The sequence below is a fragment of the Chanodichthys erythropterus genome, chromosome 23 (genome assembly GCF_024489055.1).
Source record: "Chanodichthys erythropterus isolate Z2021 chromosome 23, ASM2448905v1, whole genome shotgun sequence".
NCBI lineage: Eukaryota > Metazoa > Chordata > Actinopteri > Cypriniformes > Xenocyprididae > Chanodichthys > Chanodichthys erythropterus.
Genome location: NC_090243.1, coordinates 2,936,501 through 2,963,883, shown reverse-complemented (window position 1 = coordinate 2,963,883; position 27,383 = coordinate 2,936,501). Strand labels below are relative to the sequence as shown.

The 27,383-nt window shown below is 35.4% G+C and overlaps 1 protein-coding gene across 4 annotated transcripts in view; it reads right to left on the bottom strand.

The window, feature by feature from the left end:
* stau2 (staufen double-stranded RNA binding protein 2) overlaps window positions 1-26,147 on the bottom strand; it is a 153,262-nt gene extending 127,115 nt beyond the window's left edge. For 3 of the 4 annotated variants that reach the window (XM_067377626.1, XM_067377628.1, XM_067377629.1), the window contains exons 1-5: window positions 26,085-26,147; window positions 22,769-22,976; window positions 17,646-17,776; window positions 11,802-11,961; window positions 11,460-11,595 (exon numbers count right to left, since the gene is read on the bottom strand). In XM_067377626.1, the coding sequence (XP_067233727.1) occupies window positions 11,460-11,595; window positions 11,802-11,961; window positions 17,646-17,776; window positions 22,769-22,967 (626 nt within the window). In that variant the 5' untranslated portion in view covers window positions 22,968-22,976; window positions 26,085-26,147. Of the gene's footprint in view, window positions 1-11,459; window positions 11,596-11,801; window positions 11,962-17,645; window positions 17,777-22,768; window positions 22,977-25,955; window positions 25,970-26,084 lie in introns of those variants that run through there. The other variant, XM_067377627.1, reaches the window with a different exon arrangement.
* Between the last annotated feature and the right edge of the window lie 1,236 nt (window positions 26,148-27,383).

Here is a 27,383-nt window from a genome sequence, read left to right as displayed (position 1 = left end):
ATAAAGAATGAAATTGTGTTTATGCATTATACAGACTGCAAGTGTTTAATAATGAAAATAACGACAGCTCTTGTCTCCGTGAATACAGTAAGAAACGATGGTAACTTTAACCACATTTAACAGTACATTAGCAACATGCTAATGAAACATTTAGAAAGACAATATACAAATATCACTAAAAATATCATGTTATCATGGATCATGTCAGTTATTATTTCTCCATCTGCCATTTTTCGCTGTTGTTCTTGCTTGCTTACCTAGTTCAGCTGTGCACAGATCCAGACGTTAATACTGGCTGCCCATTGTCTAATGCTTTGAACATGGGCTGGCATATGCAAATATTGGGGGCGTGAATATTAATGATCCCGACTGTTACGTAATGCCTGTTCGTCAAATGATCGCCTTGCGCGTGCTTCTGCTTTCCGTATTCTTCAAAAAGCTTATGCTGTATGTCCTACGCCTTCCCCATTCTACTTATGGAAAAAAACGGAACTGGTGCACCGTTGAATAGGGAACGCGTAGGACATACAGCATAAGCTTTTTGAAGAATACGGAAAGCGTAAGCACGTGCTAGGCAATCATGTGAAAGACATGAACATCTTGGATGACATGGGGTTTATTTGACTAATCCTTTAAAATAAAAATATAAAAATAAAAGCTTATTCAAAATATTAGTAAAAACTATAATAGTACATAATACAAAAATAACACTTGCCAATACTACACATTTAATTTATTTATATTGGTCAATATTGGATATTTAATTGTTCATGCTCATCTGAATACAGTATTAATTTAATGAACCCTATCATACACCCGACTCAATGCGGCGCCAGGCGCGGTGCAAGTGTCTTTTGCTAGTTTCAGCCAGACGCAGTAATCATTTTCACATCCTGCGCCACATTGTTTAAATAGCAAACGCATTTGCGCCCATGGGGTGTGTTCAGGCGCATTGTTAGCGTGTTGCTATTTTGAGGCAACTGAAATGGACTGCGCCATTGACCAACTGAAACCTGATCTAAAGTCAATGACGCAGTATTTATTTATTTTTTTTGTTATTTAAAGAATGCGGTAGTAATATGTGCCTTTAGGCGGGTGCACAACGCATGCACACTATAATTATATAAACACACAGGGTTGCACAGCAGGACACAAACATGCCAAAGATTAAAAATAAAAGGATTACAATTTAAAAGATTATTTCTGTGTGCATAAAGATAAAAATGCTTTGGTGGAATCCGGCTTGTCCCGTAGATGGTCCGCTTTAACTTCGTGCACGAGCAGATCCGTTTCCTCGCTAGAGAAGCGTTCAGTTTTTCCGCTTGCAAATTCCGCCATGTAAATAGTGAATCCGCCATGGTGCGAGTGCAACTGGCTTTTAAAGGGAATGGGAGATAAGACTCTGATTGGTTTATTGCATGTTATGCCCAAAACACACCCATTACTCATTAAGAGAATAGGGACAATCCACACGCTTATCAGGCAGAAGTGCTTATACAAGGAATTCCACCTTTTACTATGTGATAAAGGGCCATACTCTGAAAAAATTCTCAGAAACCGGAAGTAGTGTATTTGGTAGTTTGGCAATGTTTAGCATGATAATGCAACTCTTTAACAGTGTAAATAAGTAAAATGTGCACTTGCGCCATGTGCTTTAGACCATGACAGATCATTAAAATAGGGTCCAATAACTGTTACAACTCAAAATGAACCATTTTTTGTACTGTACTTTATAATGTTGAAATGCCTCAATCCACTTGCTAGGTATTTTTTTTATTATTATTATTTAGACATGATTTGCTCCTGGCAGATTATAAAAATGGGCAAAATCCCAGATTTACATAGACCAAAATATCATAAAGACTCATTTTAGGGCTGGCCGATATATCGCATGCGATTGTCACGCGCATTTCGTCAGTAAAGCCGGTTCCCTGATTACCGCTAAATCGTCATCACCTGCTTTCAAATGGAGCGCCATTTAATAGACAGAGCCGTAGATCACTGACAAGCTACGCAATATCGCATTCATTGTCGAAGGCGATTCATCTGCGATAATGAACGCGATATTGCGTAGCTTGTCAGTGAGCTACAGCTCTGTCTATTAAATGGCGCTCCATTTGAAAGCAGGTAATCAGGGAACCGGCTTTACTGACGCCCAGCCCTAACTCATTTGACTCGGGCCAATAAACACTCAGAACACCCTAGCAACCACATGGCAATGCAAAAAAAAAAAAAAAAAAAAAAATTTCAACAACCAAACATTTCAGTGGCAAAATTCAATTTTTTTTTTCTTCATGAAAAGTAAGAAAGAACCATTGAAAAATAAAATAAGTTATCCACAAGGTCATTAAAAACACAATAAGTTAAAATCAGTACAGTTTCTTTTAAAAGTTCCAGAATCGTGCACAGTTCCACCATAGCCCAAGAGCTGCACATAAACTTTTGCTTTACGAGTTACTGGCAATTTGCTCTGCTGACACAATTTTCTGCCTGAAGCCCTCAAACAGAAGCAGGGCTGGGGTCATTTCTCCATTTGATACTGATATTGGGTAAATAAGTGATTATTCTGGCAGCTGCTTATGAGAGGAAGTACGTAACCCTAATAACAGTACTTTTATTAAATCGTTTATGAACTGTGGATTCTGGCAGCCTCATGGATGTACGTCTGGACACAGACATTATATTGCTGGAATGCTTAATGGATTCTCCAAAGTGCTGTTTGGTAGGCCTTTATAAAATTACAGTCCTGGCTACTTGTTAATGAATACTTATGTGTGCAATGACTTGATTATTAGTGTGACATCACACAGAATTTAATTGGAAGTTCACTGCTATTGTTGGCCTAGTTTTCAGCGTTGTGTCCCTTGTAAATTCAATGACTGGACTATGTCTGGGTTGATGCACTCCAGGCAAAGGTAAGGTTTTCTGCTCAGGGAATATTATCAAGTAGATGTTTGATTATATTTTTTTGGACATTAAATAGTTCATTAAATACGTACAAAGCACTATTCAAAAGTTTAAGGTTAGTAAGATTTTTTTTTTTTAAATGTTTTAGAAAGAAGTCTCTTATGCTCACCAAGACAGCAGTAAAACTGGGAAATATTATTACAATTGATATATTACAACAATAAATGTTGAAGCCGTGATATATTTTTCTATTCTTTGATGAACAGAAAGTTTAAATGCAGAAAATTCATTTGAAATATAAATATTTTTTAACATTATAAATGTCTTTACTGTCACTTTTGATCAATTTAATCCATTCTTGCTGAATAATCGTATTAACTTCTTTAAAAAAAAATCTTATTGGCCCCAAACTTTTAAAAGATGGTGCATATTCTGTACATTTATGGATTTCTTTAAAGTTATCAATTTGTACTCTAATTAAAATCTATAATATTATACCAACCTATAAACAAAAAAAATCTCATGGCAACAAAATAAAAATATTGTATTTTGTCAATTTACGGTAGAAAAATGTTAGATAAAGTTGATCTGTGGTGTAAAAAAAAAAAAAAAAAAGACCTACCAAAAATAAAATAAAAAAATCCTGAGTGAGGCTTCAATGCATGTCTGCCTTTTTGGAGAAACCAACAAATGTCTTGTGGCTTAAAAACAATAATAAAAAAAAAAATAATGCATTTTTTTTTTTTTTAAATAATTATGTAAAAACAGCCCTTTTAATTCCAGCAATTGTTTGCCATTTTCTGAACAGTGGATAAGTGAAAAAAGTGATATGTTGGCATTTGGCAACACAGGGTTAACGCCATGTGTCTGGCTTGGCAGTAATTCACTAAACACACTCTGGTAAAGATTGTTTAAAACGATACCTAAATAAATTCCTGTGAGGTCTGAAGACTTCTTCTGCAAATTTCATTATGCAAATAACATTTGCATCCCTTGCCTGTAACCAACAGCCAGTGTTGTTTTAGTATAATTGAGATAATATTAAAGTTTTTAATGATATTTTGAATCAGTTTTTTTTTTTATATTTTCCATTTTCATTTTAGTGTTAGTAAACATACAACTACTGTTGTGTTTTTGTCAGTTTTAATAGTTTTTTAATGTCTATATATTTTTATTATTATTTCTTAATTTTAGCTTTAGTTTTAGAAATTTGAATGAATGCTTTTAGTTTCAGTTTTAGTTTACTATAATAACCCTGTAAACATCTGACTCTGTTTTGGGCAAGAGTCTATCTTAAAGCCAGTCATGGTCACCAGCTTTATCTTTGGAATGCTTGACAGTGGCAGACATGATTCCTAAAATATGACTCAGATGTAACAGAAAAGATAAATCACTTCCTGAACAAAGATTTCCCTTTCACCAAAATTAATTTTGATGAGAAACTCTGAAATAATGCAATCATGAAAGATAGTGTATTGACTAAACAATGTATTTCTTTGTAAGCCAGTGTGTTTTGCTCATGATTGAGGGAGTAGGTGTTGAGTGAAAAGCACCGTTCTTTTGCCATCTTATCTTACCAACAGCAATGCCACAAACATAACTCATAATTTGATTTCCCAGTATATTCAGAGGATCTAAAACAGGTGCCAAAAAAGAGGTACTAAAAACAACCTACTAAAAACGAAACAGTAATGAAGGACAGATCTCATTCTGAAAGTCACATCTTCACAATCAAGAAACGGGTTTCTAGATCATATTTATTTCTCAATCTCTGCTCTTCAGTGTAGAGATGTGTGGTATACGGTAGGAAAAAAAAAATAAAAATACTTTTTGAAGTTTAGCGAACTTCAAACCCAACCATGATTTGCCACATTAAAGTGTCAAAACCACATTCATTGTTTAAGAATGGTCATAAAATGGACAGAATTTGATAGCTGAGACTTGAAGTGTGAATGACTCTGATAGTGAAGGGAAGAGCATTCCATAACTTGTGGGCTTTGAATGAAAAGGCTCTTTCTCCCATGGTCTTAAAGGAACACTCCACTTTTTTTGAAAATAGGCTCATTTTCCAACTCCCCGAGAGTTAAACAGTTAAGTTTTACCGTTTTCGAATCCATTCAGCCGATCTCTGGGTCTGGCGGTACCACTTTTAACATAGCTTAGCATAGTACATTGAATCTGATTAGACCGTTAGCATCTCGTTTAAATGACCAAAGAGTTTATTTTTCCTATTTAAAACTTGACTCTTCTGTAGTTACATCGTGTACTAAGACCGACGGAAAATTACGCCGGAATGAGAGTCTAGTTCCTAGTCATATCAGCCAAGAAAATCGCAACTTTTCATTTTCCGTCGATCTTGGTACACGATTCGAAAACGGTAAAACTCAACTGTTTAACTCTCGGGGAGTGTGAAAATGAGCCTATTTTCAAAAAAAAAGTGGAGTGTTTCTTTAAGTTTACATGAAGGCTGATGAACAGCAAGAGTGTTAGCAGAACAGAGAGAATGTGGCAGAGTATATTGATTAATATAATCACAAAGATACACTGGTGCCATCCCATGTAATGCTTTGTACATTTAAAATATATTCTAGCATGAATGGGAAGCCAGTGCAATTAAAATCTGTGATGTAATGTGTTCACGTGGAGAAGTATGGGTAAGCACATGAGCAGCAGAGTTTTGAATATACTGAGGCCTATTCAAAGATTTAGCTGGAAGGCCAGAGAACAGGGCATTACAGTCCATCCTGGATGTAATGAAGGCATGTATGAGCCTTTCTGCATCAGTGAAAAGTTCAAAGTCGGGCAAAATTCCTGAAATGCCGATTTGTGAAATATGTTTTGCATCAAATGTTAGTTGATGATCAAAGATGACACCCAAATTCAATACCTGTGAAGTGGGAAGCATGTTGTAATTGACAACCAAACCAATGTGATCGAGTAGCCTCCATCGTACGAATCAGCAATTCAATTCAGTTTTCAGGAAATTATGCTGCATCCAAATTCTGATTTCCTCTAGACACTCACTCAGAACAGCTACATGCAGCTGACATCAAGGCTAGTGGTAATGTAAATGAGTATCATCAGAGCGGTGATACCCAAGGCCATACATCCTATTAATCTGCCCAAGTGGAAGCATATATGCTAAATAGAATTGGCCCCAACACTGAACCCTGTAGAACTCCCTGTGGAGCTGACACTATCTGTGTCATTATTCATACTCCAATGTTTCCATTTCAGCTAGTAAGTTAATGGAAATATGTTCTTGCTCAGATAGCCTATGATATTGTTGTATTCTGAAATATTTGTAGAATATTACAATTTGGAAATACAAATTAAAAATATGCTGAGGCACACACCTTGTGATAATATTTTTTTAAATTCATATTTTACAATATTAATGCATAGTTACTCATCCTTTGACCTTACCTGAATAAAATACGGCAAAATATGGCACTTAAATGACATGCAAACCTATCACGCATGTTTAGCGGCCTATCATCTTTTTGCATGGAGGAATATTTAGTATGGATACTGAGGTACCAGAATAAAGGCAAAACCTGGTATTGAGCCAACCCTACCTCACACTCATGTTATCTTTATTGCAATCAAAACAAACCAAGGTGCCGATTTGGCCTAGACAGTGACGCATTTCCACCTCCACTACGCCGGCTCGGCTAACAAACTCTCTTCCACTGAGCTTCCAGCCTTTGCAGCCACAGCTCAATATCAGACCAGGAAATATCACTGGAGAGGCTCGACAGTAATTATCCTCATTATTGTAACAGGTAAGCACCGACACATCATTACCGTCATGCCCAAATGAGAGAAGGTGAGGTCGTCCCGGAAAAGACCCATCCAAATTTCGACTCTAAAAGAATGCAGGCGCTCCCCAAGGCAGATGAATACAGAATGTTGTTAGGAACACAAAGCCTGATGTTACTCACAAAGAGCAAAGCCCTGTATAAATGAGGTAACTGTGTGATGCTGTCTTACTGCAGCTTAATTCCTACTCACATCCACATATAAGCTGAGCCAGGATGAGAGTGTAAATTTGGTCCAAGTCCAACTAAGCTGGGATAATGAGGAGTTTACAGCTCCACTGTAAACTCTAGGGTACATGATTTGTTTCTCAGAAAAGATGCTTTTGTTAATCTGCATCACTGCAGTCTCAATGGACTGAGAGAGGATAAGGGAAAGGGAGTTAATACAGCTCAGACTCAGTTAGCCAGGACTGTAATGAGTGGATATCAGTAAATACATGTACATGTAAAGGTATAACCGAGGTTGTCCAAGTATACACTACCATTCAAAAGACATTTTAAATGTTACAAAATGTTTCTAATTCACATAAATGCTTTTATTTTGTACATTCAGTTCATCAAAGAATTGTAAAAAAAAATGTATCACGGTTCATATTCTTAATGTTAGTAAAGTTTGTTTTATTTGTTTTATTTAAATCGCGCTATTCGCGCGTAGTTGGACGCTTAAACATTCTGAGTTTACTCGCTTCATTCGCGCGTGAAAATCCCTTCACAACAGACGCGAATTTGCGTCATGATATGGGCTCAAATTGAGTAAAGACCGTTTTTTACAACTTATCAGATTGTCCGACCTCCTCACTCACTTTCTTTCAAACACGATCCTTTTTATTTCTGTTTCTATAAATGTATGAAGATGTATAGCGACGATGATTTTGTCCTCCATTGCGGTTTCGAATTTCTGCCTCAGCTCGCAACGTCACGTCACTACTAGAGCAAGCTCCTGATTGGTTAGCTTCATTCGCGCGAATCGCACCGCAGGATGTCAATTCGCGTCTTTGCATTGACTTAACATGTAAATCACTCACGCTTACCGCTTCATTCGCGTCCGGTGTGAACGCGCCATAACAAAGTTTCAGAAGCACACAACAAGCTTAATCTGATTTTCAGAATTTAGTCTGTTATTGCATATCTCAAAAAATTTCTCATATGACATGACCCCTTTAAAGGTGTCCTTGAATATAACTTCACTTTTTTAACTTTATTTAGTGTCTAATGTTGCTGTTTGAGCATAAACATCTGCAAAGTTACGATGCTCAAAGTTCAATGCAAAGGGAGATTTTCTTTGATAGGACTACAACAGTTGGCTGGCAGGGACTACAACAATCTTCTTCCTGGGTTGGTGACATCACAAACCCCAAAATTTACATAAATCCTGCCCCCAAGAACATGCAACAAAAGGGGGCGAGGCCATGTGGGCTGCTTTAGAGAAGAGGAAGATTTGTTGTAGTAGAGTGTTGTTGCCATGCTGTCATTTTACACCGGACTGCTTCACAAACGAATGCTGGATTTGCACAAAAGATTAACATTACGGCACATGACAGTGGATGAGTTGAATCAACTCCACAGCAACTACATGAATTTATCCACTAACCATTCAGAAACGTCCAGTTGCGTTCTCAAATCAAATTATATATATTATATTTATATATTTATATATATTATATTTATATATATATATATTATATTTATATATTTATATATATTATATTTATATATATATATATATTATATTTATATATATATATATATTATATTTATATATATATATATATATATATATATATATATATATATATATATATATATATATATATATATATATATATATAAACTTCACAGATACATTACAGTCAAACCAACAATTATTTGATATATTTGATATATTTTTACTAGTAAGTGCAGGACACTATAGTTCATTTATGTAAGTGAGGATAGCAAAATAAAGTAAACTGTCAAATTATACCCAAAAATTCTTCATACAGTGTAAAATTGATAAAAATTGACCAAAAATTATAGTTATCGGACATAATTAAAATTATTTTTTTCTGACACAGTTTAACTCTGAGATCTTGTCATATTTATTACCATTTTTTTTTAAACTATTGTGAATAAACTGTATTAATGAATTAAATGTTCAAGGTGTCTGAATAAATTTTGGTTTGACTGTATATATTACATCTTGTGAAAAGAGGCATAATAGGTCCCCTTTAAGTATCAATTAATAATTCAAAATATATTTGTTAATCAATCAATATCCTTCCTGACATTCATACATATTCATATATATCTGCCAATACTCTCAGTCTCATAATCCCTTAATTCACTACAGCCTTGCAATTATTCTTCTCCATAATGAACAGTACAGACACAAAATCAATATTCTAATTAAACCATCAATTAGAGAGCTGTGAATAAGTGAATCTGTGTTTAAATTATGCAAGGCTTGTAACACCTCTGAGAGGATCTGTTTCGATTGAGGAGAGGGCAGAAGACTCAAGGGTAGAATACATTTGCAACATCGTTAATATCTACAACAGTCCCTCACGGTGGTCTCCGGCCAGGCTCCGCACTAAAATGATGTAATCACGCAGAGGATCCGATTTACTTTGGCTCCTTGTTGTATTACTATTTCAAAGACTACATCACAGAAATTCTAGATGTGCAGCGAAGAAACATATATACATTTCTTTCCATAAAATCACTACACGCAGGCCCTTTAACGCTTTTTGATATCAGGTTGAGATCTTAGCATTACAAGACTCAGGTTTCTCACCTCGCCTTTGTTCTCACAGTGTCCATTGAGCTTCAATCGAAAGCAAATGTCTAAATAAAAGCTTCAAATGACAACAGGATTAAGGTGTAATGTGCTCCTTGTAATGTAGTGTAGTTTTCCGATTAGCGTCAACGTTGCTTCTCGCCGTTCGTGCCTTTTAGCTGATGAATACGTCAGCGTCTGCATGTTTCTTTTCATTCTTGCCAGTTCAGCTGGAATAAACCTGACCAACAAATAGCAACTCAAAGTTTTGCGAAAGCATAAATTAGATGTTTTTTCCAAAGTTGTGGAGCTAAATGCTCACTAAAGCTATACAAAAAGTATAGTGTATCTTGAAAAATATCACTTAAATGCAATTTAATTCCAGTATCTAATTAGATATTTTGCAGCACAATTCAATAGGGCAGATGCCGACATGGGCAGGTTGTGTGACAAGCCCTCATCCTCAAAAAAATGACGAAATGAATGAACTAAAGGCAAGGAACAAGAAAATACGAACCACACTACAATAACTATGAGTTCACTTAAAATCTGTGCTGACCACAATGTCTGTGTGCTGTAAATCATTGTCTGTTAAGAGCATGAAAACAAATCACATTTCAAAAGATATTTAGAAACCAAACATTTCAAACAAGATTATGACGACAAGTCAGTTTTTTCAACCCAGCATCATCCAAACATATGGCAATATTAATACATTTCATTGATATTAAGGACAGTTGTGTTTACTTTTATTTTTCTGTTAGTGTGCTGGGTTTCTTCTTGATGTCTAATGTAAAACACGGGTAGTGCAGTCAAAGTCCTCTTATACAAGAAAAAAAGGGCAATACTGCCATCTAATGGTAACAAGCAGAATTTCTATTTATGTTCCCAAAGTTGTTCTCTTGAGAGAAGAGTCAAAACTTAGTACAAAAAAATCACACCAGACATCTTAATCTTGTTGAATACAGTGGTCAATCTCTAAAAACCAGACGCTAGTTGACTATATTTGGTAAGCTGAGTTCACTTAAAGGGTTAATTCACCCAAAAATGAAAATAATGTCATTTATTATTCACCCTCATGCCGTTCCACACCTGTAAGACCTTCGTTCATCTTCCGAACACGAATGAAGATATTTTAGTTGAAATCCGATGGCTCCGTGAGGCCTGCATAGGGAGCAATGACATTTCCTCTCTCAAGATCCATTAATGTACTAAAAACATATTTAAATCAGTTCATGTGAGTACAGTGGTTCAATATTAATATTATAAAGCGACGAGAATATTTTTGGTGTGCCAAAAAAATAACGGCTTATTTAGTGATGGCCGATTTCAAAACACTGCTTCATGAAGCTTCTGAGCATTATGAATCAGTGTTATGAATCATGATTCGGATCACGTGTCAAACCGTCAAACTGCCGAAATGTGACTTTAGCGCTCGGAACCACTGATTCGACACAAAAGATTAATTGCTTAATGCTCCGAAGCTTCCTGAAGCAGTGTTTTGAAATCAGCCATCACTAGATAAGTCGTTATTTAGTTTTTTTTGGCGCTCCAAAAATATTCTCGTCACTTTATAATATTAATATTGAACCACTGTACTCACATGAACTGATTTAAATATGTTTTTAGTACCTTTATGGATCATGAGAGAGGAAATGTCATTGCTCCCTATGCAGGCCTCATGGAGACCATTGGATTTCAACAAAAATATCTCAATTTGCATTCCGAAGATTAACGAAGGTCTTACGGGTGTGGAACGGCATGAGGATGAGTAATAAATGACAGAATTTTCATTTTTGGGTGAACTAACTCTTTAAATACTGTATTTTATGTTTGACCTAACATGAGTATGACACCACTAGATGGCAGTAAAGACAAATAATACATCTACTAGAAACTGAAATTGCTAGAATCTACATGACAGTTCTGCTTGAGACATTGACCTCCTAATAAAAACCTTAGGCTAAAGCACGTACCTCTGGTTGAACATTCCTCTAAAGTTGTAATTGGCTCTGTAGTTGGGAATGGGTTTGGGGTCCAGAGGTCTATAGATAGCTGGCTCCCCTCGCTTCATGGCCAAGCCATTCAACTCCACTGTAGGAGTGATGCTGCCTGCAAAAAGGAAAAAGATGGATCAGTGATCCCCTTTTTCATAGTGCACAAAATTGTAAAAATATAAGGATTACTTTTATTTGATATAGCAGATAAACACTTTCAAACGGTTTACCTACAATACCACCCTAGACCCCCGTGAAGAACGCTGCTCTACTTTACAGCATATTACGGCCAGTTATAATGTCCCTGAGAGATGTTGGTACCTGGGTTGCTGTTGCTGTCGGCTTTAGGGGAGCGGGGAGGAGGTCGGGGGAGACTGCTCTCTGTCAGGGCCATGGTAGCTGTGGAGTGCTGGGCCTTTTTGATGCTGCTGCCTTCTGACTCCCATACCTGGTTCCCCAAGCTCAGCTGCACCGTGAAGATCTGCACACACAATCCAGCAGGAAAACTAGGGTGATTGTTTTCTATGTTATAGTGGACTATTTTCTTAGTGAAAGTTTTTAGATAACCTAGAAGTTGTCTACAAGTAACACAAAATAACTCAAATCAATATTTTATGTCTGAGTATTTATTTATTTAGCCAAGTAGCTATAAAATAAGTAGGATAATGTACAGTCAGCAAGTCATTTTCGCAAGATAAGAGCTTTCAAGATTATACAAGACCCTGATTGCCATGTCAGGTTTTATTTTGCATTAAAGACTGCACATTGTTCCATAATTGCTAAGCATTTTTTACAGATTTGGGCTCTTGGCAGCAATACATTTTCAACAAAACTATTGCAAGGTGATCTATATTAAAAGGATCACCTGAGGGACTGTCTTGAGCGACATGATTTGAGTTCTTGCAAGAAAACAAATATTTTCTGGTTACATATTTGTATTAGGTTTAATAAATTACATTAAATGAACTAATTAAATTAATATGCAATAAAATTAAGGTTAACACTTCACCATAAGGTTTCATTCAGTTAGTGCATCAGCTCAGGGGTTCTCAAACTTTTTTGGGGCCAGGGACCCCTTTTAGGAACATTTTCCAAGGACCCCCATAATTATAACAGTGATTAAACCCAAAGGAAATGTGGGTGGGAATAATGAACTCAATATGCTTGTTTTATTGGCACAAATAGTCCCAAATCTGTAAATAAGCACTTTTCAACAATACAGTATTTTCCGTAAAATAAGTTGCACCTGAGTAGTCGCACTGGGTCAAACAAACGTTGAGGTATCAGTCCCACTTTATTATTACATTAAAAAATAATGTAAAATACCATTAAATAAAATGTTTACATACATATTAACACATTTACATACATTTCCCCTCACTTGACAACAAATCCATTAAAGATGCTAAAGAGGATGTTTTGTTTTATACATTTTTGCAATATTACTTAAAACTGTCTGTACTAACTGATAAAAGACTATTTATTAGGTGCACTGAAAGGAATAATATTAATATACATCATCTGTGCACGAGGTAGGGCCTCAAAAACATCAAGATCCTCTTTAGCACCTTTAAATTGAATGGTATTCAAAACAAAACATGAAAATTATAAGTATCCTATAAAATAAGCAAATGATAGTGGCATTCATTACATACAACATTTTTTTTACAGCCTAAAATTTATTTAAAAGCGAAACTGAAACTGTCATTGGGCCAAATATTTCCATATTAGCATGTATTTGGATGCTAAAGTAATATTTATTATGTAAGCAAGGCTTTGTACTTCAGTCATGTCCCCAAAACAGCATCCTTGTGCGCAAAAATGTGTTTAGAATAATGGTAGGGCAGTGGTCATGTTGACCGTCACAGCCTACATATACAACCGTCCATTTAAATTCAGCTGAATAACTTTTTCTCTGTTTGAATGACTGCAAAATTAGTTTGATGATGAATGGGCTGTGATATCTAGTTAGAAATGCTAGAAACTGATATGTTGTTGTGTGAGCGTGAAGCGCTGGCGCAATCAATTGGATTTTTCTCCTTATAGCAGCTGAAAAAAAACTTAAATACAGATAAGAGTAAGACATCATTCAAAACTGGGTCTATTTTTGTGTACATTCATAATAACATCAAATAACATTTGCTTAACTAAAATCAAGAAAACTAACAGGACATGCTTTCCAAGTCTCAGTCTCGGTGAACTTTTCTGGAACACGTCACAAAAAAAAACAAAAAAAACAGCAAAGACTTGTAGCGCAGACATGAGAAATATGTCTCTAATAACCTTTAAGTGTCTACTTTTTGCTTATTTGATGTTACATTATTTAAAGGTGCAATATGTAAGATTTTTGCAGTAAAATATCCAAAAACCACTAGGCCAATGTTATATATTTTGTTCACTTGAGTACTTACAATATCCCAAATGTTTCCAACTATTTGTAAATCGTGAGAAAATTACAATTTTAACCAAGGCTCCGGGACGTGTGAGGAGTCACCTGTCAATTACGTCATACCCGCAAAGCTTACGCTGCATGTCCTACGCTCTCCCTATTCTACTTACGGAATGAACACAGCACCGGTTCTGTTTTTTCCGTAAGTAGAATGGGGAACGCGTAGGACATACAGCGTAAGCTTTTTGAAGAATACGAAAGTGCGGTTTTGGCAGAAGCACGTGCAAGGCGATCATTTGTTTATATAAAGCATATACGTTTATATTTTTTTTAGAAAATGACCAATTGTTTCGCTAGATAAGACCCTTATTCCTTGTCTGGTATTGTTTAAAGCCATTTGAAGCTGCACTGAAACTGTCATTTTGACCGTTTGGAGGTCACTGAAGTCCACTATAAGGAGAATAATCCTGGAATGTTTTCATCAAAAACCTTCATTTCTTTTCAACTGAAGAAAGAAAGACATGAACATCTTGGATGACATGGGGGTGAGTGAATTATCAGGAAAATTTTGTTTGAAAGTGGACTAATCCTTTAAGGTTTAAGGCTGAACCACTGTAGTCATGTGAATTTTTTTAACGATTATTCTTTACTTCCTTTCCGGGCCTTGAAATTTGTTATGACATTGATGTGTATGTTGATGTCAGAAGCTCTCGGAGTTCATCAAAAATATTTTACAGGTGTGGAACAACATGAGGGTGAGTAATTAATTAGTCATTAGTTCAAGTGAACTAATTTTTCATTAGTTTAAATCAATACATTTAAATAGGAACATTTAAACCCCCTCCCAAACCTGCTCACACCTTAGATTTGAAAAAGACTCAAGAAATTGGAGTATTAAACTGTGGAAAAGCTGGAGTGTAGTGGGTGGGAAGAGGGGAGACAACAAACACAGACCTACAACACACTCATTATAAAGTTGGAGGCATCTTGATGTATTTTAGAAATATAACCCTATGACAAAAACCTTATCATTAGAAACTACTAACAACTATTATTAACAAATCAAATACATTACGATAAATTATTCCTAGAAATAACAACAGCATTATAACTTTGCAGAGCTATTGGTTTATATGAAAAATTAGGAAGAAGGTCTATAATAATATTTTCATTACATTTACAAGGACTTTATTCTCTGAACAATTGACACACACAGAAATAATAAAGGTATAGTTACTTTTTTGTTCATTCTTCTTTGAATTTTCAGTCTACATCATTGTCTTCTGTGTATCAGAATAATTCGCATTTTATGATCAGACGCTGTATCAGAGTCTTTATTTGTACATATACATTTCATTTGAAGAAGACATGATGAAATGCATTCTCATACACGGTGCTGGTCCATGTTTGGAGCTCTAGGGTATATGAAATATGGCCATAAAAAATTGAAATACTCCAGTCCGGATACATGCGGTAATATCTGCGTTGTGAGTGTTGTTAAACTCATCTTGGCATTCCATGTAGAAACCACACTGTGTGTTGTTACTGGTTACATATTAAATATTGTTAGTCATATTTTCCATGTGTTGGTAGTCAAGCTGCAGCTCTGACTGCATCGTGGGGAAAATGCACACAACACTTTTGTGCTTCTGATGAAACAAACACTTACAATACATGTGTCCAAACGCAAATATGAACAGGCAAGTGAAGGAACAGCACTGAAATGGTCTTTTGTGACACGTGAATTCTCTGCTATAAGGTGATCTCATGCATAATACAGCGCAGTGATTGGATTACCACCTACAGTTGGCGTATGGTGAGCGCACTGGCGCCGTTGTACTGTGGCTGCCGTCGCATCATCCAAGTGGATGCTGCACACTGGTGGTGGATGAGGAGAGACCCCTGATATGATTGTAAAGCGCTTTGGGTGTACAGTAGTACATATGACAGCGCTATATAAATGCCTCATTCATTCATTCATTAAAAGAGTTCATTCTTATGAATAGGGGCTTTTGCAACGAATAGTTCTAGGAACTCAGTTATAGGATCTAGCCACTAGGATAGTTCCCAGAAAACTTACTTCTCCCCCAGGCCATGTTCCTGGTTCTCGGAAGTGGCCGACAGCGGCATCTTTAAGCACGGCATTTACAAATGCTAAAAAAGGTTGGATGGGTGACGCCGTGATCGGAGCTGTGTTTGTTGTGTGTCGTGGATTTCTTGATAACGGAGATGGAATGTAGACGTATAATTTACGCAGCTGAAAGAGCAAAAAGTGGGGATAAGAGATGAAATCTCCAATGACAACTTTCAGTATTATACATCATCGACGTGGAGAAAAGAACATAACCCTGCAGACAACAGGTAAATGCTGTTATCGCTGTTTTCCATGTTTGTGGAGTAAATATGTTTACATGGCATTTGGTGCCAGTGTTTGACATGTGTTTGACCAATCAACGGACACTTACATCACTGGTAGTTCCTATAGTACTGGTTTAGACCCTACTCTGAAGAAGGAGCTAATTTAGTTCCTCCAAAAGGAGTTTCTGGAACAGTTCCTGCGGTGCAAATCCGGGTACTTCAGCCAAACTATGAAAACGTTCCTCCGGTGCTAAAAAGCCCCTAATAATGCCAAGAAAAACTGATGATGTAGATGCGTACTCTCCAGCCGTGGCAGCCAATCACCACTTAGAATTAACGCATATACCTCACTTTTCATGATGTTGGTTCAACTTTGCTTCTAAGCGGAAGAACGAAACAGCTCCAAAAAACTAAAAAAAAAAAAAACACTTTTCCATTAAAGGTGCAATATGTAAGATTTGTGCAGTAAAGGAGTCGCCTGTCAATTGCGTCATACCCGCGTTACCCTCGGTTTCCGGTTTTATTATGTAGAAACCATGAAAACACAAAAGACGCATTAATATATTAATTAAGTTTTAATAGACAAGGGAACAACTGTTTTGATATATTTATAGACAGAAAACGAATTATTGTTATATAGCTCGACAAGTTTAGTCTTATTTAAAATAAATCAAATTTTCTTAATTCACCATGCTTTACCATGCCTCAGAAAAAAACACTATTTTGTGAAGTAGCTAACATAGCATAATCAGATGCAGCTTTATTTTTAGTAACAGTAATGCAGACTTTTCTCCATCATACAATATGTTTTAAAATTAATTGCGTGCCATTGATCAACACAAGCCATCCAGCATTTAATATAATATTCTAAAATCAATCTTACTACAGTGTGTCTCAAACAAGTGTCTCACAGCAGCCACCGAGCGAACGCACGGAGCAACGTTATAACATCCTTTAACACCCTTGAATGTATCTAATATGATAAACAGAGCTGTGTTACCTCATACTCATGACCGGAAAAGTGGAAGCGGCGCAACTGTGGCATAATAAAAGTTTGTGAGGCGTGTGTTGCACATTCACTCCAGCGTCCTCGTTCATCTCCCACAACATTCGGTCCTGCTCTGCTTCACACTACAATGACATTAATAATCGCATCCATGAACATGATTTCTTCCCGAGTCCTATCCCTATTCTTTTGCACTGTCCGTTGAGGTGAAGACCACATGTCCCAAGATTCCGCAATCAAACTTGGCGTCATCAAGCTATGCCTTTGTTTTGAATAGGCTTCTAGCGACCTTTAGCGGACAGAAAATATTACATATTGCACCTTTAATAATAAACAATGAGTGCTATTGTTGTTTTCATTGATGTGCAACCTGTACAAAAAAAAAAAGTGTTTTATGACCTTTTAACAGTACCTTAGCATGTGCAGGCCCTTTCTCATTCAGCAGCTTATATTGAGGTTGAATCCTGTTGAAACGGGCTAACTCATTCACCAAACACATGGGAGTTTTCTCTTTAGGGTTTGCCATGTTTTCTTGAGGAGGGCCTGTCAGAAAGAGACACAGCTTAAACACATGCAAGAATGAAAAAATTCAAGTCAAGTTTTTCACAATATTTTACATATTGTTCAAAAAAAAAAAAAGAGAGAAGCTAAATACAGCTAAATAAAGCTAAATAAAGCTAAATACAAAAGTACACTGCAGTTCAAAATTTTAGGGTCAGAAAGTCTTTTAATCTGCAAGGATGCATTAAACTAATGTAAAGTGACAGTAAAGACATTTATAATGTTACAAAAGATGATTTGAATAATAAAAAATGCTGTTCCTTTGAACTTTCGATTCATGAAAGAATATTCATAAAATGTATCACAGTTTCCATTGAAATATTAAGCAGCACGACAGTTTTCAACATTCAAAATTAATATGCTTCTTGAACACCAAAACAGCATATCGACTTGTGAAGAATGATTTTTGAAGGATCATGTGACACTGAAGACTTGAGTAATGATGCTGAAAATTCAGCTTTGCATCACAGGAATAAATTAAATGTTAAAAAATTGGAAACTTTTATTTTAAATTGTAATAAAAATTTCACAATATTACTGTTTTACTGTATAATTGATAAAAACATGCAACCATAAGAGACTTCTTTCAAAAACCTCGATAAAAATCTTACGAATCGTAAACTTTTGGTGGTAGCGTATATAATGTTATCATTTAAAGGTGTCCTAGATTGTTTTTTTACAAGATGTAATATAAGTCCTAGGTGTCCCCTGAATGTGTCTGTGAAGTTTCAGCTCAAAATACCCCATAGAGTTTAATTAATTTTTTTTAACTGCCTATTTTGGGGCATCATTAGCTATGCACTGATTTTTTTCAGCACGGCCCCTTTAAGAGATTCGTTCCCTCTGCCCCACGAGCTCTTGACTATACATTGCATAAACAAAGTTCACACAGCTAATATAACCCTCAAATGGATCTTTACAAGATGTTCGTCATGCATGCTGTATGCATGCTTCGAATTATGTGAGTAAAGTATTTATTTAGATGGTTACGTTTGATTCTGTGTGAGTTTGAGGCTATGCTCTGTGGCTAACGTCTAATTCTACACTGTTGGAGAGATTTATAAAGAATGAAGTTGTGTTTATGAATTATATAGACTGCAAGTGTTTAAAAATGAAAATAGCGACGGCTCTTGTCTCCGTGAATACAGTAAGAAACAATGGTAACGTTAACCACATTTAACAGTATTAGCAACATGCTAATGAAACATTTAGAAAGACAATTTACAAATATCACTAAAAATATCATGATATCATGGATCATGTCAGTTATTATTGCTCCATCTGCCATTTTTCGCTGTTGTTCTTGCTTGCTTACCTTGTCTGTGCACAGATCCAGACGTTAATACTGCCTTTCCTTGTCTAATGCGTCGAATGGGCTGGCATTATGCAAATATTGGGGTCATACATATTAATGATCCCGACTGTTACGTAACAGTCGGTGTTATGTTGAGATCCGAGTGTTTTCCGGAAGTCTAAATGAGATTTACATAAGGAGGAAACAATGGAGTTTGAAACTCACTGTATGTCTTTTCCATGTACTGAACTCTTGTTATTCAACTATGCCGAGGTAAATTCAAATTCTGATTCTAGGGCACCTTTAAAAGTGAACAAAGATCCTGTGAAATATTTTGCCACTTGGTTTCATATTTTGCCATCTAATGAATGACATTTAAACATTTTTAAGGGTCCAAATATTTTAGGGATATTGTATTTGTTTATTTTGTTATATTAAAATCAACCTAAAACAATGTCATTCCACATAACTGCCTAATAAATGTTAACCATTACAACTGAAGAAAATTTTTTTATCAGATATTTACATTACACTAGGTTATTCACTTTTGTTTATGAGAACAAAGAATCCATCTGACATAATAGTGTGCTGCAGGGATGATGTAATTTTGTTAGCATATTAGCACTTCCTTTTCCATTGTCCTGAAGTCAGTTTTTGAATGAGTGTTTGGTTAAATGCCTGAAATAAGGTCTGTATAAGGTCTGTGGTGAACACAAGCTCAAGATTTTTTCACTTATAATTATTTAGTCTTGAAAAAGGTGTTGCAAAAAAGTGGCGAAATGGGACTACAGAGATTGTCGGGGACATTAAACATCTTCACACCAAGCAGGTAAACTCTTCTACTCACAAGCCTGCTTTCACAGCCTCACTGTGTTTATTGTGCTCTTGCAATCTACTCTAACTCGAATTTTCAGGGAAAATTAAAGAGTTGTCAGAAGCTTAGTGATTGTGATCAAGTTATGTGACTGCGGTGTAGTTCGTCTATAGCCTATAGATTTGTACTTTTGCTGATTGTATTTAGGCTTAAACATTTATAAAAGTTGTCTTCATTTGTGAATATTATCATGATACGTAAACGTTTGTTGGTCACAGAGCTTATTTTCTGTAACAATCCAAAAGCCAATAGAAAAATCCTAGTGGGTTTTTGTCAAGGGAACCAGGGTGATGCTAACTTCGGTGCTGGCCTACAAAAATATATCATCATTGCAGCACTCTATACAACATACACTGCTTTTCTTTGTTTTCCCAAAAATAATTTGCTTGGTAACTGAAACAGTTTCACAACTAGACACAGCACATCCATGGCAGATTATGTTATCTGTTACAAGCATTACACTATAAACATCATAAGCTAAACCAAAGACTGTAGATATACAAAGACAGTGCGCACTCATACAATAAATTATTCCTGTGATGTCAAAGCTGAATTTTCAGCATCAGTCTTCAGTGTCACATGATCCTTCAGAAATCATTCTAATATGCTGATTTGATTCTTGAGAAACATTTATTATTATTATTATTATTATTATTATTATTAATTTTGAATTTTTGCTGCTTAACATTTTTTGGGAAACACTGATTCCATTCAAACATTTGTGGTAAGATTTAAAAATGGATTAATTAAATTGATCAAAAGTGACAGTAAAGACATTTATAATGTTACAAAAGATTTCTACTTAAATGCTTTAATAAATTTTATAAATTCAAGTAAATGCTGTTGATTGAACTATTTTCAGCATTGATGCAGTGTTAATTTCGCTGACGAATAATTTGTGTCAACATGTCAATTTTTTTGTCAACAACCTTTCACAGACAAAAACGAGACGATGAATAAATAAAAATGTGTTTTGAATGACAAACTATTACTAAAATCTACTCTAATTTTCATCAACTAATAAAAACTAGATGAAAATGATAGAGAGGGTTGATTTGGGAAAATATCCAGTCAGGAGTGCTGTCCTGTGTGGAAGATGCGCACATTTGAAGTGTAACGTGCTGATCTAACCGCGGGAAAAGCGGCGCTGTTACGCCCTCTACAGGCTCATCCAGCAGCACTTCAGACTGCTTCGCAATTAATGAATAGCGCACATTTATGCCAAGCAATTGCTTATAAGCTAATGTTGATGAATTATGACAATGTTTACTACACAATGTTTATATGGTAATATGTTTTAGACGGTTGTAAGAATGCATAGTTTATGTCCCTCATCTGAACTTAAATGAGCAAACATTTCAAAATAAGGGTCAAAGTGTATTTCGGGATGGTTTGTAATTATTATTTTTTCCTGGTCATTATTGTTATTTTGTTTACACAATAAATTCATAGTAAACTACTGTATCTTCTGTCACATTAAGGAAAGACTTGACACATTATTCTATATATTTTACAGGTACAAGGGTTATTATAGTTAACTAAACCTAAAACCATAACAAAAATCTTCATTACTTGAAATAAACCTTAACTGAAATAAAATAAATATATAAAAAATGTTAACTTATTTTATTTCATTCAGCTTAACCTGATGTACTAAAATAACTAAAACAGAAATAAAAAAAGAACTATAGACATTTAAAAGCAAAAACTAAAATACATACACAAATTACTAAAACTTTTAACTGAAATTATAATGAATGCAGAAAAACTAAAAATCAAATCTAATCAAAATTTTAAACAAAAACTATAAAAATACCTCAATGATAAGTGTGTCAATCCCTGACAAGTGTGTGTTTTTGCACTTGAACAGTCAAAAAAAGTCCACTTTGGCAAGTAAAGTACAGTTGGTTGTCTTAAATGAACAGTTTAGAGAGTATATCAGTGTATTGGATCTGTGCATTGTTAGAAAAATGCTTATTTAATGCATTACAATTTAACTAAATTAGATTTTAGTTGACTAAATCTACTGTAGATTAAGTCGACTAAAACTAGACTAAAACCATTTCTGATGACCAAAATTAACTAAAAAAACTAAATCAAAATTTGCTGTCAAAATTAACACTGCATTGATGATAATATATATGTTTCTTGAGTACCAAATCAACATATTAGAATGATTTCTAAAGGATCACGTGACACTTAAGTCTACAGTAATGATGCTGAAAATTCAGCTTTGCATCACAGGAATAAATTAAATTAATTTCAAAATATATTAAAATTGAAAACCATTATTTTAATTTGTAATAATATTTTGCAGTATTACCGTTTTTACTGTATTTTTGATTAAATAAATGCAGCCTTGGTGAGCATAAGAGACTTCTTTCAAAAACATTTAAAAAATTTCATGTTTCCAAACTTTTGATAAGAACTGTATTACTATGAATAGGAGAAAGTGCAATGCACAATATGGCAGAATAAGTCCTGCCTTCTAAATAAATTACCAATTGGTAAAGTCACTGCATCTGCCTGTAGAAGCTCCGGTGGCTATAGAAACAGTCAGGCCGAATCTAGGGCTGCAACGATTAATCGCGTTTGAAAAATAAAGGTCTGTGATCATATTTATGACCAAAATTTATGAGACAGTTGTTGTCAGATTTCATTGGTGATTTCAAATCTGAAATTTACTCGTAAGCTTAGTGAACAGCACTTGCATGACTGAAATAATTTAAAAGATGGCCGTGAGTGAAGGGACCTTGACCAAACTGGCAAAATGGATCAGATTTGTATGCACTCAGCATCCTGGTACCTGATGGGCTGGCTGGTACAGTGGAGTCCACAAAGCCAGAGGCAGGGCTGGGGCAGGTGGGCGTTGTGGCTGGCACTGTGCCATTGATGGTGGGCTGCAGACCCAGAGCTCCTGGGCTGGGCATGGCCACAGCGGGCACCACAGCGGTCAGGCCAGGTCCAGACAAGGGGGCTGAGGTCTGCACTTTCACTTGAGCCATGCTCTATCACTGTTAAAACAACATGATTTAAAATGAAACAGTCTCTCTCTACATCAACTGTACAGGCTGTAGTATTGTAGGTTACAAGCGAAATGCCCTTTCCACTCCATTATAGGACAGACGCGGTCAAGGACATGAAATAATTTCAAACCGGATAAGCCAAGCATGCTATTTTTAAAACAGACAAGGCTGTATCTTCTTTAACTCAAAGTTAACTCCGTCAGACAATAACTCGTATATTGGCAGGCTGTCAGATCAGTATTACGTCTAAGCAGATGTCAAACAAAATAGAGTGCTGTGACAAAGTGCAACACAAAAGAAAAATCACCGCTTCGGTGAAGAACAATGGATTGGATACATTACTTTCATTTCATATGGGTGAATTCAAAACAAATCAACGAATCACCTAAATGGATATGATCACTGTAAAATATGACAGTATTTCAGTGTTGTTATTAACTAAAACTACAACTAATATAATATAATATAATATAATATAATATAATATAATATAATATAATATAATATAATATAATATAATATAATATAATATAATATAATATAATATAATAATATAATATATATATATATATATATATATATATATATATATATATATATATATATATATAAAAAACTTTATAAATTAAAGCTAAATAGAAAAATTATAAAAGTTAGGCTACATGACAAAATTACTAAGCCTTAAAAGGGGTAGTTCACCCAAAAATGAAAATTCTCTCATCATTTACTTACCCTAAAGTTGTCTTTCTAACTTGTTTTGAAAACAAAAAATATATATTTTGAAGAATATGAGAGCCAACCGTCGATGGGCCTCATTGACTCCCAGTTTTTTTGTTTTGTTTTGTTTTTTCCCCACATTATGGAAGTAATTGGTGAATGTAATTTCACCAAGTACAACATGTTCCTGGATCAACATCTTTGTTGAACCTGGAACAACATTCCAATCAACCAATCAGATTTGAGGGACAAGTTTACCATTTATGTCACATTTAGGCTCGCAACCAGGGTTAGTTGCTTCTACATCAGTGTTATTCACATATCTTTCCCCTCTGATTTTAGGGATGTTATGGGTAGGATTAGATTTAGGGGTAGGAATAGAGTTAAAAGAACACTCAAACACTCACTAAACAGTTGAGTTTTACCATTTTTGAATCCATTCAGCCAATCTCCGGGTCTGGCGGTACCACTTTTAGCATAGCTTAGCATAGTTCATTGAATCTGATTAGTTATTTTTGAGCGAGATGCTAACGGTCTAAAGAGTTTCAATATTTTTTCTATTTAAAACTTGACTCTTCTGTAGTTACATCATGTACTAAGTCTGACAGAAAATGAAAAGTTGTGATTTTCTAGGCTGATATGGCTAGGAACTATACTCTCTTTCCGGCGTAATAATCAAGGAACTTTGCTGCCGTATCATGGGTGCAGCAGGCGCAATGATATTATGCAGCGCCTCTAACAAATGTCTCCATTGTTGCAAGGCACGCTCCCTGTGCAAACAGGGGGGTCACAGCCAATGCGTAATATCACCGCGCCTGCTGCACCCATGATACGGCAGCAAAGTTCCTTGATTACTATGTCAGAATGAGAGTATAGTTCCTAGTCATATCAGCCTAGAAAATCGCAACTTTTCATTTTCTGTCGGTCTTAGTACACGATGTAACTACAGAAGAGTCAAGTTTTAAATAGGAACAATATCAAAACTCTTTGGTCATTTTTGAGCGAGATGCTAACGGTCTAATCAGATTCAATGAACTATGCTAAGCTATGCTAAAAGTGGTACCACCAGACCCGGAGATCGGCTGAATGGATTAAAAAACGGTAAAACTCAACCCTTTAACTCTAGGGGAGCTGGAAAATGAGCCTAAAATGAGCCTAGTGTTCCTTTAGGACTAAATTTTTGGACAGGAATGTTGTTCCAGGATCAACAAAATATGTTGATCCAGCAACATGTCTTACTTGACAAAAATCACAGTGACCAGAAGTAATTGGTGCCCATCAACTGTTTGGTTTGCTGAAATTTAATAATAATAATATAAGGCATAATATAATTCAAAATATCTTCTTTTGTGTTTAGCAGAAGAAAGCAATTCATACAGGTTTGGAACAATTTGAACTATCCCTTTAAACTAAAATGAAACTAATTTAACTAAATTTAAACTAAAACAAAAATGAAAATATAAAAATAAAGAATAATTTAAAAAAATATATGAATAAATACTAATAGTATATAAATAATACTAAAATAACACTGCTGTATTTGGGGAAAAATGTGATGGATATACTATCAGCTCCAGAAACAATGATGAATGAAAATGATAACGAAAATGAAAAAAACTGAATGAATGAAAAGACCAAATTCCAGCCATTTTAGAGGTGAGCCAAGAAAACATATGTACCAAATTTACCAAGTAAATATCAATGTCTTTTACAATAATGTTTACTATTTTCATAACTTCCATGGGCTTTTCTGAACCTGGAAATAACCCTTTTAAAATCCCTGTATATTTCCAAAACGTACTATACAGCTTCACACTACAATAATTACATCAAATGCAATCAGTGCAAGACATCCATCCTTAAACAAACAAACCAAGTGTGACAAATGACGGACTGGAAGCAAGTCAGCATCAAGCCAGTGGAGTGACATTCGACTACTAGGATCCATCCTGGGCATTATTAGAGCAGAGGATGAGAAGACAGCTTTCTTTGTAAAGCTGACTCTCAAAAGTGAGGTCACTCTCTTCCCAGTTGACTATGCACTCACTGAGGGTGTCATTTTCTAAGGTCTGTTATGATTAACAAGACTACGATATGTTACATTCCCTTAAACAGTAACATAAACTAGGCTAGGACTGTGTCTCAAACCCTAATCTGGGTTTTGAAACACAACCTTCCTTTCCAGCACACAGGCCACCGGTCTGAACTCAGCTGGGAATGTGCAGACATCATGGCTGAACGACTAAATACCCCTCACATCTCATCGATGCACACCGTCTGAGCTGCCGCTAAACAACCAAACGACAGAGCGCAGTTTCAAGAGCAATCCTGAAGTCATCTTTACTTCAAACCACAACGCGTTTAATAATAATAGTTTACCTTCGTCCAGGGCCAGACCCCAGTTACACCTCCAACATTGGCAAACACTAAAGAGAACTGATGGTACCAGGACTGAACCAACATATGAGCAACACGTTTTTTTCCAGAAATAGTCCACTATGACGACGGCAAGGCATTGCTTGGTGAATGGTGTGTGCTTAAGTTCATAATTAGCACAGTTTTGGTCAATTTTGTAATTAGTTCTTTGAGGACAGCGAAAAGAGTGCACCCCTCTCCTGTCGCACAGATGGTACAGTCCGGCTTCCTGATACTGACTAGGGATGAAAAAGTGCTCTGTACATTTAAATAACACACTTCATAACTTTTTAAAAACGTGTTTAATACGCTAATTTATTTATATACATGTTACATATACCATACAATGAATATTAAATATAACAGAGCCTAATATAATATGCAATGTATGTAATAGCCTAAATCAAAAAATCCTTTATGCTCACCAAAGCTGCATTTATTTAATCAAAAATACAATAAAAAGAGAAATATTCTGAAATAATATTACAATTTAAAATAATTGTTTTATTTATTTTAAAACGTAATTTATTCCTCTGATGACAAAGTTGAATTTTCAGCATTATTACGCCAGTCTTCAGTGTCACATGATCCTTCAGAAATCATTCTTATGCCGATTTGGGGCTCAAGAAACTATTATTATTGTTATTGATGTTGAAAAAAAAGTTTTTGCTGTTTAAAGGGTTAGTTCACCCAAAAATTAAAAATAATGTCATTTATTACTCACCCTCATGCCGTTCCACACTCGTAAGACCTTCGTTAATCTTCGGATCACAAATGAAGATATTTTTGTTGAAATCCGATGGCTCAGTGAGGCCTGCATAGCCAGCAATGACATTTCCTCTCTCAAGATCCATAAAGGTACTAAAAACATATTTAAATCAGTTCATGTGAGTACAGTGGTTCAATATTAATATTATAAAGTGACGAGAATATTTTTGGTGCTCCAAAAAAAACAAAATAACGACTTATATAGTGATGGCCGATTTCAAAACACTGCTTCAGGAACGATCAGAGCACAAATGAATCAGTGTGTCGAATCAGCGGTTTGGAGCGCCAAAGTCAGGTGATTTCAGCAGTTTGACATGCAATCAGAATCATGATTCGACACAAAAGATTTGTAACGCTCCAAAGCTTAATGAAGCAGTGTTTTGAAATCAGCCATCACTGTAAGTCGTTATTTTGGGGGGTTTGGCGCACCAAAAATATTGTCGCTTTATAACATTACTATTAAACCTCTGTACTCACATGAACTGATTTAAATAT